We start from the raw sequence: 15,177 nt of genomic DNA on the forward strand, positions 1-15,177 counted from the left end.
CGCAACAAATGGACAAATTTTAAAATTGTATAGTAGAAGTGAAATAGAAAAAACAAGGGGAGTAAAAATCAAAATCATCTTTTTATGTGGGAAACTAAGTAATTAAAGAATACTTTTGGGGTGTAACGAAAACCTTTTATCTCCTTAAAACTCAAAAATCTGATATTTACTTTCCACTCCCTCACCAATCTTCAATTCTCCATTTGTCACTCCTAATTTCCACATCTACAAACAAAACACTGCACTCTGAGCTAGGGTTTCTCTTTCCGACGATTTCCCCCGCCACCGTCACCGCCACCGCCCATGGCTGAGGTAATGGACGCTCCGGCGGAAGGTTTAGAACGCCGCCGTGAACGAAGCAAGGAAAATCCAAACAAGTCGACCGAAGAGCCACCGGTATCTTCTCCTCCACCGCCTCCTCCTCCGCCGCCGAGGCGCGGCCGTGATAGAGATTCACGGGAACGGAGGGATGACAGGGATTTTGATCGTAGAGGTGGTCGTGGAGACTATTACGATCGTAACCGTTCTCCTCCTCATCCTCCTCCTGGTCGAGAGCGTGACTACAAACGTGGACGGCCTAGCCATAGCCCTCCTCCTCCTCTTCCTCCTTATCGTGATCGACGTGGTGGATATTCTCCTCCTCACCGCCGTTCGCCTCCATTTCCACCTTATAAGCGTTCGCGTAGAGATGACTATGATGGACGCCGTGGAAGCCCTAGAGGTGGCTTCGGGCACGGCGATCGAAGGTAAATTACGAAGCTTTTTCGCTGCATATGATTGTAAAATCTCTTATAAATCTTCGATTATCAGTCGATTAGCCAACCAGTAGGAAATTTTATGGATGGCCCCAGTTAGGTTGATACTGAGGCTTAGTTATGGCTGTTATAGTTATGTAGTAGGATTACATAAATAATTAAGTGGAGAATGGTAGAGGAGCAACTCATGATTCACCTTGTTTCAAGCTGAAAAATAGTAGATTTCTGGGACCTGGTTTATGAAAGGAAGAAGTAGTAGGAAATTATATACTGTAATAAAAATAAATGTGGTGAAATACAGCACTTGTTGATCCATCAGTGTGTTTGATTAGTATATGCAACAGGAATACAGTATACTTTCCAGGGCATTGCCCATTTACCCTAAGAAATTGCTATGAAAATGTTTAGGTGCTGACAAAGGTTACCTAAGGTTGGGCTTTTTGAGGGTTTAGTATTATTAGAACAGTGGTGTTAAGCTGAAAAAGGTAGCTTCTGTGAGGTTCCAGTTTTGGTCCCTCGTATAATGCACATATTTCCTGAAAAAAGTAGTTTCTGCGAGGTTCCAGTTTTTTTTTTTTTTTTTTTTTGAGAAGCTAACAAATTGGATGTATTAAGCACAAAATGGTAGCAAGAAGGAGATTCTTCTTCCTACTTTATAACTAAGCTTCTGGGAGAAGCTGTGCCATAGTGCTTAGATTGTTTTCCAAACTCCTATCTCCCTTTGGCGGGGCTTCTATATTTAAATACCATTCATTCAATTGAAAATATTTCAATGTGACTACCCTCTTCCCTAGTGCACTGTCTTCCGAATTAAATCTGCATAACCATTTCATCAAAAGGCTCGTATTTTGTGTTCTCAAGTTCTTGATCCCTAATCCTCTTCCTTCCTTCCTTCCTTCCTTTCTTTCTTGATTGATGTGATGGTACTCCATTTGACTTGGGGGAAGTTCTTGCTTTTTTTTCCTACCCTGATAGGTATTGGAAAAAGAGACGTAATATAAGATGTCATGGAATCCAAAACTCTATCTTCTTAGCTAATCTCCTTCCACAGTTCCTTATCACACCTTGCCAAATAGAATCTGCTTTCTGTTTTGCCCCTTAAGGCATGCCCAAGTACACTGTGGGGAGACCTTCTATTTGACACCCAAGAATGGTAGCCAAAACCTGCATATTCTGGACTGGATTAACTTTAAACAAGCTGCTTTTGACCAGTTAACATGGTGTCCTGATACAGCTTTAAAAGCATTTAGGATCACACAATTGTTTGCATAATTACATGAAGGAGTACCATCCATGCCTTTGGGATGACGAATTGCTGTTTTTTTTTTTAAATTTTTAGGAGTTCTTAAAACTCCACTTGCATTTAACACAGTGCTGTCTAACAAGGGTTACAATATGTTGCTGGTTACACAGGTGAACAGTAAAGGACCCGGTTAAGTAATTTCTAGTGCTAAGCTTGGGAAACCCTATGAGCCCAAGATCAGTGATAACAGACTAATTGTAGGAAATAAAAGGATTTTATGGACTGTAAGTTAAGTTGCAATTCCTCCAATTTAGGTCTGCTGCAGCTTTCAAGAAAGTTGGTTGATGTTACAGTTTAGGAACCCTCACTCAGATCACTGGTGATAAGGAAAATAAATCCTACCAAGCTGTTATTTCACTGCTGTAGAATCTGGGAACTATGCATATTATTTGCTGATTTCCTTAAGAATTGCAGAACAATCTTGGAATCACCTTATAACCTTTATAGCCAAATTGGTTGACATCATTTTAACTTACCAGATTTTGTTCTGAAGCTAAAGCCATTCACTTTCTTAGGTTTTTAAACATTAAATTAGAGATTAGGGAGTACGTTAGATCTATCAGCAACCTTTGATATGTTGGTGGCTTGGTGCAAGTTTCCTGATGTTAGGGAAATCAAACATGAACACAAAAAACTGTTATTCATCGTCTATTTGCATTTTTCTAGCTTACTCTTTGTTATGAGTTCTTGCATAGTTGCATTCAATGACATATGGTAATTTTTTTTGCGGAAGTAGTGGTATTTCAATTGAAAAGCCATCAATTAGATGCATAATTACAGAGAACTAGAGAAGTACATGTAAAAGAGTTTGTTTGCCCCGTTACACTGTGTCAGTCCATACTAGGGAGCTAAGAAAGTTCAAATATTAGCAAGTGCTAATTACAGGTGTTAACCAGCAAAAAAGGATACGCAACATTTGGCCTCGAGAGAGTCATTTGGAGTCGAGAATTTCATAAGAACATGTTTGGTTCTTTTCGTTCCACAAACACCAAAAAGTAAATGCAGGAATCATCAACTAGATGTTCTTGATGGCCTTCTCAACTCTCTGTGAACTCCGTCTTCTTTTATAAGCCTCTCTCATATGATGTGGCATGACCCAATTCAAACCAAAAATACAGTAGAACATATTCTGCAGGTCAGTGGCCACGGGACAATGTAGGAATGAAGTGACTGGCACTCTCCAGGTGGTTGACTGGTGGAAGCCTTTTCTATGAGGGGTGTCTTGTGTTAAACATGCTCCATTTAGAGCAGTCCAATTGAAGCATATAACCTTGGTGGGCAATTTAGTTTTCCGTATCAGCTTCCATGACCAGAGGTCATTAACCTTATTCAGGATACAGATCTGCTTGTAGCATTCTTTCACTGTGAGAATGTTCTTTTTTCCCCTGTCAGGTAGGTTCGCATCAATGGTGAACCTCTCTATTCTGGCGAACAGATCCATTTCCCAACCTTGTATTGACCTTTTGAGTTGCACTTCTCAAATATTGCCAAGTTTATTTTGTGCAATGGAAGAGTCCTTACTAAAGAATGACACACACAGAGTGGGAGTAGATAAAAGCGTGATCAACCGTTTTATTTGTTAAAAAAGAATAAAAATATATATGAGGAAACTAATGAATTTTTGCCTTTTTTTCTCGTCTTTATTTGCACACTTCTCTAGTCATCCAAAGTAGCATCATTCATAGTGTTTTCTTTATTATTCATGCTCTTTATTGATGGCATTTGTCCTTTAGCATAATTATTGTCCTTATGATTTCCCTGCATTTACAAATTTGATCTTTTCTGTTGTCAAATTATCTTTGCAAGTGTTCTTATGATGGTTCTTACGAAAACTTCTTGATATTGCAGATATGGTTATGACCATCAAGGCGGTTATGACCGTGAGATGGGGGGTAGACCTGGTTATCCTGATGAGAGGCATCATGGACGATTTGTAGGACGCTCGTCAGGTGGCTATCGAGGTGGTCAGTCTCATATTTATATTTTACTCTCATGGAGTATCGGCTATCAGTGGGAGTGTTAAATGTGTAGTATTTCTGCTATTTAAAGTTTAAACTTTTATTTTGAGTAATATGTATTTTTAGAGTGCGCCATGTAAATATTCATTGCTATATAGGATTGTTAGTTGGCTGATTTTACCCTTTAGTTTGTTGGCCTTATATGGTTCCCTTATAATCCACCTATGTCTTCAACAAACTTGAGGGAGAAATGTTCATATTTGAACTTTTTGATAGTCTTTTAGGTGCAGCCTGGTTGATTTGACTTCAGTTATCCATTCTTAGCTTTAGTCTAGTACTATTATTCATGATCAAATTATTTGCTCCAAACTTCTGGTGGCGCTTGGCATTTCTAGGGATAGAGTTTTGACCTATATTTGTTTTTTACTAGACTGGGGACCTGGTCGTGGAGGATTTGCAGATACTTTTGGTGCAGGGAACAATCAAAGGTACACGTTTGTGTCATATATCATTTCTCTTTCCAATGTTCTCGTTTTTGCCTTTACACCTCCTTGCAACTTCTATGATTGTAAAAGAGCAACCCCCCCAGACTCCCGTCTAATTAAGTTAGTCCTATATTCTTATAGAAGGTGTTTAGTTTGCAAGTAACGAGCTCAGCTGCATGGTGAATGCTATTATTTGAGTGGAAGTGCTTGCTCCCATGTTATCTTTGTCATGTTTATGATGAATGAATTCTGTGTCTCTGATTTTTAGTTGGGCATCAAGAATGTAACAAGAAAATTGTGTTTTACAAGAAAGTGGCTTGAGGTAAATGAAAAGAAAAAGAAATGATTTTTTTTTTTTGCAGGTCTGCTTGGATGGAAAAGGAAAGTAAAATAGAAAGAGGCTGTTTGGATTGTGGCTTATTTTAGGCGCTTTTAAGCTAATATAGCCATTAAGCAGTTTGTAGTGTTCGGGTAAATAAAAAGGTGGCTTTAAGTACTTGTTTTTAAGCCAAAATAACCAAAAAAAGCCAAAAGCCATAAGTTACAAGTTCATCCAAACAGGCGAATGTGGGGTGGTAACAACCAGGGGCGGATTTACGTAGGACGAAGGGGGTTCATAACCCCCTTCGTCGAAAAATTACACTATATATATTAGATTAAATTTTTAATATACGTGTATATATATAGTACTGAACCCTGAACATACACCAAAGGCGTAGCTCAGTGGCGTTGGGGGTTCAGGAATTCACTCTACTGCACGCGAGGTCGCGTGTTCGAATCCGGGCAGAGGCATTTCTTTTATCAGCTTATATTTTAGGCGTTTTAATTTATTTAAAAATATAATAATGCAATCAGAAAATGATGTTTAGTTCCAAAAAATTAAAACGCTGATTGGGAATTTAGGATTTATTAGTTTAATCCCTAATTATAAAGTCAAATATTAAAAAACCCTTTTCTTCTTGATTTGACAGTTTAATCCGACCCGTTTAACTTATTTGTGGATATTATTTATGTGATTAATTTTTTTTTTTGAACCCCCTTGATGAAAATCCTCCCTCCGCCACTGGTAACAACTTACACAAACACCTACTTACCATCTACCCCCTCCCCTAATCCCCTTGCAAAATAGAACTTTTCCAGAGGGGTGTCTCTTTTTTAACAAAACAAAGTTTGTAAATGTGATCCTCTCCCTCATTAAATGCCAGATGATTAACTCTCATCCTCCTTTTCCTTTTCCATTCAAGTGTTCAACTAAATAGTACCTTTATGCATGAGAGTATGAGACTTCTCCACGAATTTTGTGTGATTTGCTTTCAGTTGAATTGTTATATGAAAATGATCTGGGACCTGTATTATTTCATTAGTCTTTCTTAAAATCTTTGAGATGGGGCTGTCATTTGGTTTAAATAATCAATGCACTCTTTTGAACATGTTGCAGAGAGGGATTGAAGTCTTATAAGCAATTCATTCAGGAGCTTGAAGATGATATCTTGCCAGCTGAAGCTGAGCGCAGGTGAGACTGAAACCAAGATGATATCTTGTTCTTTAGATGTGTCGATTTAAGCTTAGTTTATTGGCCTCAGTATAACTTGCAGATTTTTTTTTTGTTTTGAGTACATTCTCTCATATTTGTGTAAAAATATGTCACGCAAAATAATGGAGTTAATTCTCCGTATATGCAGGTACCAAGAATACAAGGCTGGGTACATAGAAGCACAAAAAAGAGCTTATTTTAACGCTCATAAAGATGAAGAATGGTACACTTCCATCTCACCTAACTTGTCCTGCTATGTCTATTTGTTTGAGCTCTCTAATAGAAGTTCTTTGTATATGCAGGTTGAAAGACAAATACCATCCATCAAACTTAATTTCTGTTATTGAAAGGTACATGTTGATACCATGCACAGAATTTTGTAGGGATAGCTTTGGAGATGCTCTTGTTTGTTACTTGGACTAACTGCTTTTAGACCTTTTACTTATTGTTCTAGTCAGGTGTATGATTTTGGTTCAATTAAAGTCTTCCTTTCCGTCTTAATTTCCTGTAGGAGGAATGAGCTTGCAAGGAAATCGGCGAAGGATTTCTTACTTGATTTGCAGAGTGGAACTCTAGACATGTAAGATCAGTTTGTTCTTAATATATGGAATATGCAAGATGAAATAATGTCCTGCTTGCTGAAGTGATATATCTTTGCATAAATAGAGGTCCTGGTGTTACACCTCCTCCTACAAACAAATCAGGACAGTCAAGTGAACCAAATTCCGATGAAGAAGCAGATGAAAATGGCAAAAGGAGGCGGCATGGGAGGGGACCCACTAAAGACCCTGACTTACTTTCAGCTGCTCCAAAGGCTCACCTAGTGAGTTCTGATCCCAGAAGAGTCCAGATTGATGTTGAACAAGCACAGGCACTTGTGAGGAAGCTTGACTCGGAGAAGGGAATAGAGGATAACATATTATCTCGGTCTGATAATGATAGGGGAAGCAGAGACAAGTCTCATGGCTCCACAGGCCCAGTTATTATCATAAGGGGCTTAACTTCAGTAAAAGGTCTTGAGGGAACTGAGTTACTTGATACACTTCTAACCTATCTGTGGCGCATTCATGGGGTAGATTATTATGGCCTGGCAGAGACAAATGAAGCTAAGGGTCTCCGGCATGTGAGAGTGGACGGCAAGGCTTCTGATGCAACAAGCAATGGAGTAGAGTGGGAAACAAAAGTAGATTCTCATTGGCAAGACAGGCTGAAGGGGAAGGATCCTTTGGAGGTAATGGCTGCAAAGGAAAAACTTGATGCTGTTGCTGCCGAAGCCTTGGATCCCTATGTCCGTAAAATTAGGGATGAGAAGTATGGCTGGAAGTATGGTTGCGGAGCCAAGGGTTGTACAAAGCTCTTCCATGCATCTGAATTCGTCCACAAACATTTAAAGTTGAAACACCCTGATCTGTCGGTGGATCTGACTACTAAAGTGCGTGAAGATTTGTATTTCCAGAACTATATGAAGTAAGTGCAGTACACAGTAATATCTTATTTTCCACCTTCTTACTTTTAGTTTCAAGGCTAAAGGCTTTAAATGATCTCAGTGATGAAAATTCTCCTGGTGGGACTCCTGTAATGCTGCCATCTGTGCCGGTAAGCTATCCATTTCTCCTTTATGTTAAGTAACATTTGTTGGGTTCTTACTTCGCATGTGTGTTTGAACGTTTTTAATTTCTACTCCAGGCTTCTTCTCATACTTTTTCTAATGGTGACTAAGTAATGCTGTAGTATCCATCTGTTATGTCTTATGAACTTTGCTGCTTTCTTTCTTTAGTCTTCACTTTGAAGAATCTAAAAAAACATGCTTTAAGTTTAAGGTTTTGTCATATTAATTTTGTGGGTCGATTGGTTTTCGGACAAATTATACATGGACTGTAATAGAGGATTTTAGTTCCGTGAATAATGACTGCTATTTGTTTGTAGTTTGTTAGATGTTTTGGTTAATGGTATTTTAATAATGATATATGGTGATCATCTAAGTATCTGTTTTATTTAAAATTAGATGCAGATTTATTTCTTGTAATATCTTTGTCCCAATAGTGGAAAGAATATGGAGGATTTATGTAACAACTCTAACTAGTTCGGGATTGAGGTGTAGTGGATTGATTTATTGTCCATTATTCTATTAAATAAAATAATTAGTGTAATATAATAAAGAGCTTAATTTTTCATCAAAATATATAATAATAATAATAAAGAGCTTTATAAGATGTATCGTTATCAAAAGTTTTAATTAGCTCAAATAAAGAACAAAAAGAAAACCAAATTTAAAATGAGATGAGATAAACCACAAGATCAATGAATAGAGGGCAGAGTCTTGGGTCCATTATTCATCAACTTTTGAACCTTGCTCCATTGGTCTAAGGAAATTTAACTTTTGAACCTCGTGCATAGATAAATGTTGCATTCCTCTTTTAAACGCAAAACTAAACTTTCAAAAATTCTTATGATTTAAATTATAATACCATAAAACATACTAGAAGAAAACAATTGAGTGACAACAAGAGATGATTGAATTTCCAATAATAATAATGCGAAAGGCGCTGTTGTCATCTACACACTTTTCTGAAGGTACTGGCATAGCTATTATCAGTTATTGTTCTCAGGGAAATCAAATATGGCAACAAGCACCTGATTATTGAACTTGTAACTTGATATCATGATTATTTTCAATAACGCGATTAGCGAAATGACCTCTTTGAATTTGTCCAAGTGATGAAGACTTTGAGACTGGAATCCGTGATCTTCTATTTGGGCGTGCGAATGATTCTGGCACCTTTTCTATGTGATAGACATTATGATATTGAACATTGTATGCTACAACTGATTCCATCTTCTAGAAACTAGTTATAGAATTGGTATGCTGGAGAACTAGTAAGTTTAGCATGTTCTCTAAGTCGTATCTAAGTTTTTCAGTATCTTCATCTCTCTAGTAGTCTTGTGATAAAGTTCTAAATTCAGCGTATCAAATGGATTAGAAACCTATACTTATTATTGTCCGGTCCCCAGGGCTTTAGTTCAATGGTAAAAGTAGTATAACACGAAATGTGTGGTAGGCACTGCACATCTCATGAGTTGAACCAGATCTAGTATTTAAGTGGAGAAGGAATGGTGTCGTGCCATTTATATCCACCTAGTATTGAAGCTAGAAACAACAGATTTTTCAGTCATTGAAAAAACATATACTGATAGCACTGGTGGTTTGGACAAGTGTGCTTCAGTACCTCATTCTCCCTACATATCAATTTATAGTGCATACTGTCAGCTGAGCAAGTTTAAAGTTTGAATTCCTTGACTCTACATGGACTTCTGGTCTTTCTTAGTTGACAGCTTTATTGAAATTATATGTTCACTACTTACTCTTGCACAAGCAACAAAAATTATGTACTTTGACTGGGTACAAACTTTAAGGAAAAAAGGACTTTGGAAACTTATGCTCTTAGACATGCCATGACATTTGTGTGGCTACAAGGCTTTTGAAACTTGTTATTTTAAACAATGCCATAACATTTGTGTGGTTATAAACCCTTGTCACATTAGGTGTAAAATAGAAAGTTCAAGTTAAATTGCTTCCAAATATAGTAAGATGACATTCTTTTTGAAACAGACTAGTACAGAGATAGTTCCTTTTTTTTGAACGGAGGATAGTGTTTTTAAAATTGTTGAGCAAGTTCTAACAATGGTGAAGTTAAAAAGTTTTTGATTGATTTGTCCTTGTATTATAAGAATGTGTGACGTTTTGTTTGGATGCAAAAAATACTCATACGTCATCCCAGTTAGAAAATTGTTGATAGTTCATGCACGTTTTAACCCTAAATGTTGCCTTCACATGTTATGGCAGTTAGTGATGTTTAACATAATTGGTTTGAACTGAGTAGTTTTGGGTCTCTGACATCTTCATTGCTGTGATGAATTCACATCAGCTGGATTGTTCTTATTGTTAGCACTCGTGTTATAAGGCTAGTTCCATTGTTTGTCATCTGTGCTTCAATGCTGTTTATCTTTTTTGTATTCTTGCTTATGTATCATAGGTACATTATCCGTCTTTATATGTTAATTAATTGGATAAGAGCAGTTTGATCTCATGCAGTAATCAGTCCTCGTTTTACTAGAACTTTCAATCAGTGGTGAATTTAACTGCATGTTGGTTCTATGCAGAAAGAGAAGCCACTAAGGCGCCGACCTGGGCTAGATGGCCGACTGAAGGATGACAGAGGGAACCGTAAAGATCGGGATGGACGTGCTAATGGTGGTGAAAGGTTTGATATGTCTGAAAATCCACAATCTGGGGATTTTCAGTCCAATAATGATGGTGCCAGTGGGGGAAATCCTGATGAAGAAATGTTTGATACTTTTGGTGGACAAGGGATTCCAGTTGCTTCTTTCCCTTCAGACATGGCTCCTCCACCAGTATTGATGCCTGTTCCTGGTGCTGGGTAACTTAAAATAATTCTTTCCCATAACTTGTTAAATTTGCAAAACCTAGGTCTTAGCCATGTCTTTTTTTTTTTTTTTTAACCGTGGTTTCCGGGCGTCGCTTTGCGAACCCGACTAGCTATACCAACCGGGTCCCGCTGTTTCAAGGCGGGTCCACCACGGTTAGTTCCACGGGGCCCTGGAGACACGGCCGGGTATCACTCTTGAATTTTGATTTTTTTTTTCATTTTCACTGCAATGTAGTCCTCTTGGTCCATTTGTTCCTGCGCCTCCTGAAGTTGCAATGCGAATGATGCGAGAACAAGGAGGCCCTACTGCTTTTGAAGGTGGCAGAAATGGGAGGTCTGGGCCTGCAGGCCCGATAATTGCTTTACCTCCCGGATTTCGACAGGATCCTCGTCGCTTGCGAAGGTATTTTGTGCATTGTATTATTTTCAGATTGATTAATGGTGAAACTACTAGTTACCATCATTCAAATGTTCCATCTCACTAGAATCAGTAAAATTTGGTCAATTGTGAAGTTTGCACTGTTTCAGTACTGCACGAGTGAAATTATTTCTCTTAGGTTAGAAGAGACAACATGGGTTCCAAAGTGTTGGTATAGTAAATTGATGACTTGTAAAGTATGTCGGTCAAAAAGCCGATTCTAGATAATGGCTCTTCGAATGATTTGATGTAAGATAATAATAAAGGCTTTGCACAGTCTTGTTTTGGTGTTAAGATGCGGTGAATAAAAACTAGGGCAGAGTTTTAGGCTGTGTGAGCAAGGGCTCACATCAGCTTATAAATGGTCCCTGGAAAGTGGGGTGGAGGTCCGTGTTGACATAGCACTGGTCCCAAATCCGACGGGTTGGTTAACAATTACTATATATTTTGAGGTGGGTCAGATTCCACTTTTTGATATTTTCTATATTGATCGTCTCTTATTCTTTTGGATCAAAAAGTTTTGACGCCCTGTGAGCTATAAACATAAAATTCTTAGACAATCATAAAAGTATTGTTAGGCTAACAAAAATCTATATGTTGGAAACAACCCATGTATAATACAACGCTTCTAGCTGTCTATCCCCCTACTCATCTAGAATATCTTGTGCATGCTTCACACTTTTTAATGCCGGTTACTAACTATAACATTGCTTGTAATTTTCATTTGGTATTTGATTATACCCTTTTAATGTCTGTTACTTACTAACCTAGTTTTGGAGCACCTAATTTGCTTCCTCTTCTACTGACCCATTTTAATATTATTATTCTATCATCTTAATTTTAGTACTAATGTTGTTTCCGTTACTTTGGGTTTCCTTACTATTTTTGCCGTCATTATGTTTCTTTCCTTTGCCGAGGGTCTATCGGAAATAGCCTCTCTACCTGCCATGGTAGGGGTAAGGGTTGCGTACACTCTACCTTCTCCAGGTCTCACTTATTGTGTATATTGTTGTTGTTTGTATGTTTCTTCCCTTTGATATTTTCATCATAGCTTCCTTACTCTTGTATTTTTCGAACCTATTTTGAAAAACGTTTTTATTGAGTCAAGAATCTTGACAGAAACAGCCTCACTACCTCCAAAGGTAAGAGTAAGGTCTGTGTACACCCCACCCTCCCCCAAACCCCACTTGTAGGATTACAATGGACATTGTTAGGTACTGCAAGGGGGTGCATTATGTATTGAGCCTTTACAGGACGAAAGCAAAGATGTTGGCGAGGGATGTTGTTGCATGGACCATTAGCACTTATGTGGGTAGTATGGAGGGAAATCAATAGGAGACTTTTGAAGCTAATGAGCTTCTGTTGATTTTTTTTTAGATTGAGTAAAGTGTAATGTTATTGATAAATGGTGAATATGGGATTCCTTTGTGTACAGAAGATCGGGTGTCTTCGCAGAGAATCATATGTTTCTGTATATTCTCTATTTTGTTGTGCACCTGTTGTACATAGGAGCTTTCCTACTATCAGTAATATTATACTTTACTTGATTTGAAAAAAAGAACGAGAAGAAAGCATGATACGCACACTACATGGTACTTGTGCTACAATTTGGAGCTATTGCCTTGTTCATGCATGGTTTTGTAGAAGCAATTCTTGTGAATACTAGTCACGGTGAGCCATGTCCAAGATAAATCTACACCTGCTGGTTTGTCTATGTTTGAAGATTAAGTTAAAGTAGACTTTTGATCATGGGTTCCACGTTGAGAAGAAGGCGGACAGATATAAAAGACAAAAGGAGTCTAGTTTGTGTTATGTTCACCTTTTTTGTTTATGTTCTCAAGGCAAGATTCAGAATCAAGAAAACTTGTTTTGCTTATAAAGTATATGGAGGAATGTCTAACTTGCCAAAGCGGAGCTACTTCTGGAAATTCTTGGAAGTTGTTTTCTTGCCTCTTGATCTGTTAGCACTGATTTTCTTTTCTTGTTACAATTGCTTACTTCCAAAATACAACTACTCAAAATGAGTATGCCTCGGTACCAGTGTGTAATGCTGGTGGTCATGTTTTATGTATTCAGTTGTCATGCGTTATATGTTGTAGTGACATACTCACATCACTCCCACAATTTTTGTAAAAATGTATGTCTGTTTCCATGCGACATGTAGAATATCCTCGAGGAAGTTGAAAACTGGAGGTGTGAGTAACATTTTAGATTTGCAAATTGTAGCATTTTGTTGGTGTTTCATATGCTGGAGTCATTGGAATGACCATCTGGTATGGAAGTTTTTCAACTTTGAATCTACTTTCAGAATTAGAGGAAAAAGGCAGTACAAGAGAACAGTAAGGAATCATACTGTTACATTGCCTGAGCAGCTAATGATTATTTATCTGGTTATATCTTGGTTGTATTTTCGTTTCATTCAAGGAACTTCTTCCCTGATCGAATCCTGTAAATGTAGTTGTTTTGTGTTTGAATGGAGATGTGACTGACCTAAATGCATTTACATGAATACATGCCATGGAATGTGATTTAATTTCTTATGAATAAACACTGCTTTCTTTGAAAAAAAAAACTATCCATGTTTCCTTTACTGACCTACAGTTAAACAATATTGCAGCTATCAAGATCTTGATGCGCCTGAAGATGAAGTTACCGTAATAGATTACAGGAGTTTGTAGAGTAGACACGGAGAATGTTGTATTTCTTCCAGTGAGTAGAGGCAAGTTGCATTGATGCAACATGTAACCGTGTTGATGTTGAAGCAAAGAGAAGATACTTGATTGTGTTGAAGTTACAGTGACCGATGGGACCAACTGCGTTGACATGCATAGTTGGTATTTTAGTTGAAGAGAAATTGTGGCGGGGGGCTAGTAGTTGCGAGATTTCCTTGGTAGCAAGCAGTGCCTACTTGCTAGATCTTTCCAGGTTCTGCATTAGCATTAAGCTTGTAGAATTTCCAATTTTTTTGTCCTCCCCCCACATGTTGTAGCAAAAATTTCAGGAGATACGCTAATAAGAAGTTGGAATGGTTGAGACTACAAGGGGTAAGATATGCTGCTGTAAAAATTAATTTGTGACTAGATTTGTCAGTTCGTGTTTTTGTTGCTACGTTGCGCTACTTAAAGTTGAAGGAATATTGCGACTCTTGAGATTTTTGATAACATGAATGCTCTTGAATCTGTTGTATGTGTTTTATTCTGGCAAGACGATTCTTTTGTTACCATTTGCCTGAACTAGACATCTGCCCTTTGTCAACGTATTTCTTTAGACAAGATATTCCATTTTTCCTCTTTTCGGATGATAGAATGAGCATCATAGTTTCGTCCATATTTGTTGCCCAAACGATTATAAATTAAAGGGAAAAAGGATAAATATACTCCAGAACTATCGTAAATGGTAACTCTTGGGGGTGGCCCAGTGGTTTGGGCTTGGGACTTCCATGTTGGAGGTCTCAAGTTCGAAATCCCTTGCTAGCGAAAGTAAGGGGTTTGCCTTCTGGGTTGAGCTTGTTGCATCGGCTTGCCTAGTGCAGGTTACCTCTCTTATGTGGTTTGCAAGCTATTGCATAGGAGCGGGGGTTTCACCCTGTGCGCGTCCAAAGGGTAGCGGTTGTGGGTCTTCCTTGTCATAAAAAAAAACTATCGTAAATGGTATGCAGATATCTATTGTCATACTTTTGGGACATTGGTGCTCCTGTCATTCAAAAATTAGAGTATATATATCCTTTATACTAACGGACATACACATGTCACAATCTTATCCACCAACTCGATATATATTAAATATCAGATCGGCGGATAATAGTGTGCCACGTGTCCCTATTTAGTCTTCTGTTATAGAGTGAAGGGCATATATGCTCTAGTTTTTGGACGACAGGGGCATCAATGTCCCAAAAGTATGACGGAGGGTATCTGCATACCATTTACGATAGTTCGGGGTATATTTATCATTTTTCCCTAAATTAAAAAATGAAAATATCATAAAGTGCATTAGTCGACATTCCTATTAAGTTGGCTAATAGGGGTATTAACTGATTTTTAATTTTTAATTTAGATTACTAGACTTGGTATTGGGCTAACATCCAATTGGATATAAAGAATTTTGAGGGAAAATTTCATAAGTAGTATTAGCATCCGTTTTTGCAAAATATAGTGAAATTTCCTCCCTAAACTTCTTTCAAAACTTAGCAAAATGCATTGTATCCGCGAACATATAAAATCCATTTTCTGATTGAATCGAGTGGATATAGTTTATTATTGTAACTATATGTGTATGT

At 37.8% G+C, this 15,177-nt stretch overlaps 1 protein-coding gene across 1 annotated transcript; it reads left to right on the forward strand.

The window, feature by feature from the left end:
- The first annotated feature begins 222 nt into the window (after positions 1–222).
- Positions 223–14,062, forward strand: LOC125812468 (serrate RNA effector molecule). Its single transcript, XM_049491951.1, has 12 exons — positions 223–746; positions 3,907–4,022; positions 4,447–4,504; positions 5,940–6,014; positions 6,184–6,258; positions 6,338–6,385; positions 6,547–6,615; positions 6,702–7,502; positions 7,583–7,631; positions 10,197–10,474; positions 10,719–10,886; positions 13,519–14,062. Exons 1-12 carry the CDS (start codon positions 304–306, stop codon positions 13,577–13,579), a joined length of 2,241 nt encoding a protein of 746 aa, XP_049347908.1. The 5' UTR covers positions 223–303; the 3' UTR covers positions 13,580–14,062.
- Positions 14,063–15,177: the final 1,115 nt, after the last annotated feature.

This window comes from Solanum verrucosum, unplaced genomic scaffold, assembly GCF_900185275.1.
Source record: "Solanum verrucosum unplaced genomic scaffold, falcon-dt-bn FXZP01000120.1, whole genome shotgun sequence".
Taxonomy (NCBI): Eukaryota; Viridiplantae; Streptophyta; class Magnoliopsida; order Solanales; family Solanaceae; genus Solanum; species Solanum verrucosum.

Bases quoted from the DNA above. Each gene is read 5' to 3' on its own strand.
- LOC125812468 (XM_049491951.1), top strand. From the start codon at position 304: ATGGCTGAGGTAATGGACGCTCCGGCGGAAGGTTTAGAACGCCGCCGT. The intron at 747-3,906 runs GTAAATTACGAA...TTGATATTGCAG, and splicing joins TTCGGGCACGGCGATCGAAG to ATATGGTTATGACCATCAAG. The intron at 6,386-6,546 runs GTACATGTTGAT...AATTTCCTGTAG, and splicing joins TTAATTTCTGTTATTGAAAG to GAGGAATGAGCTTGCAAGGA.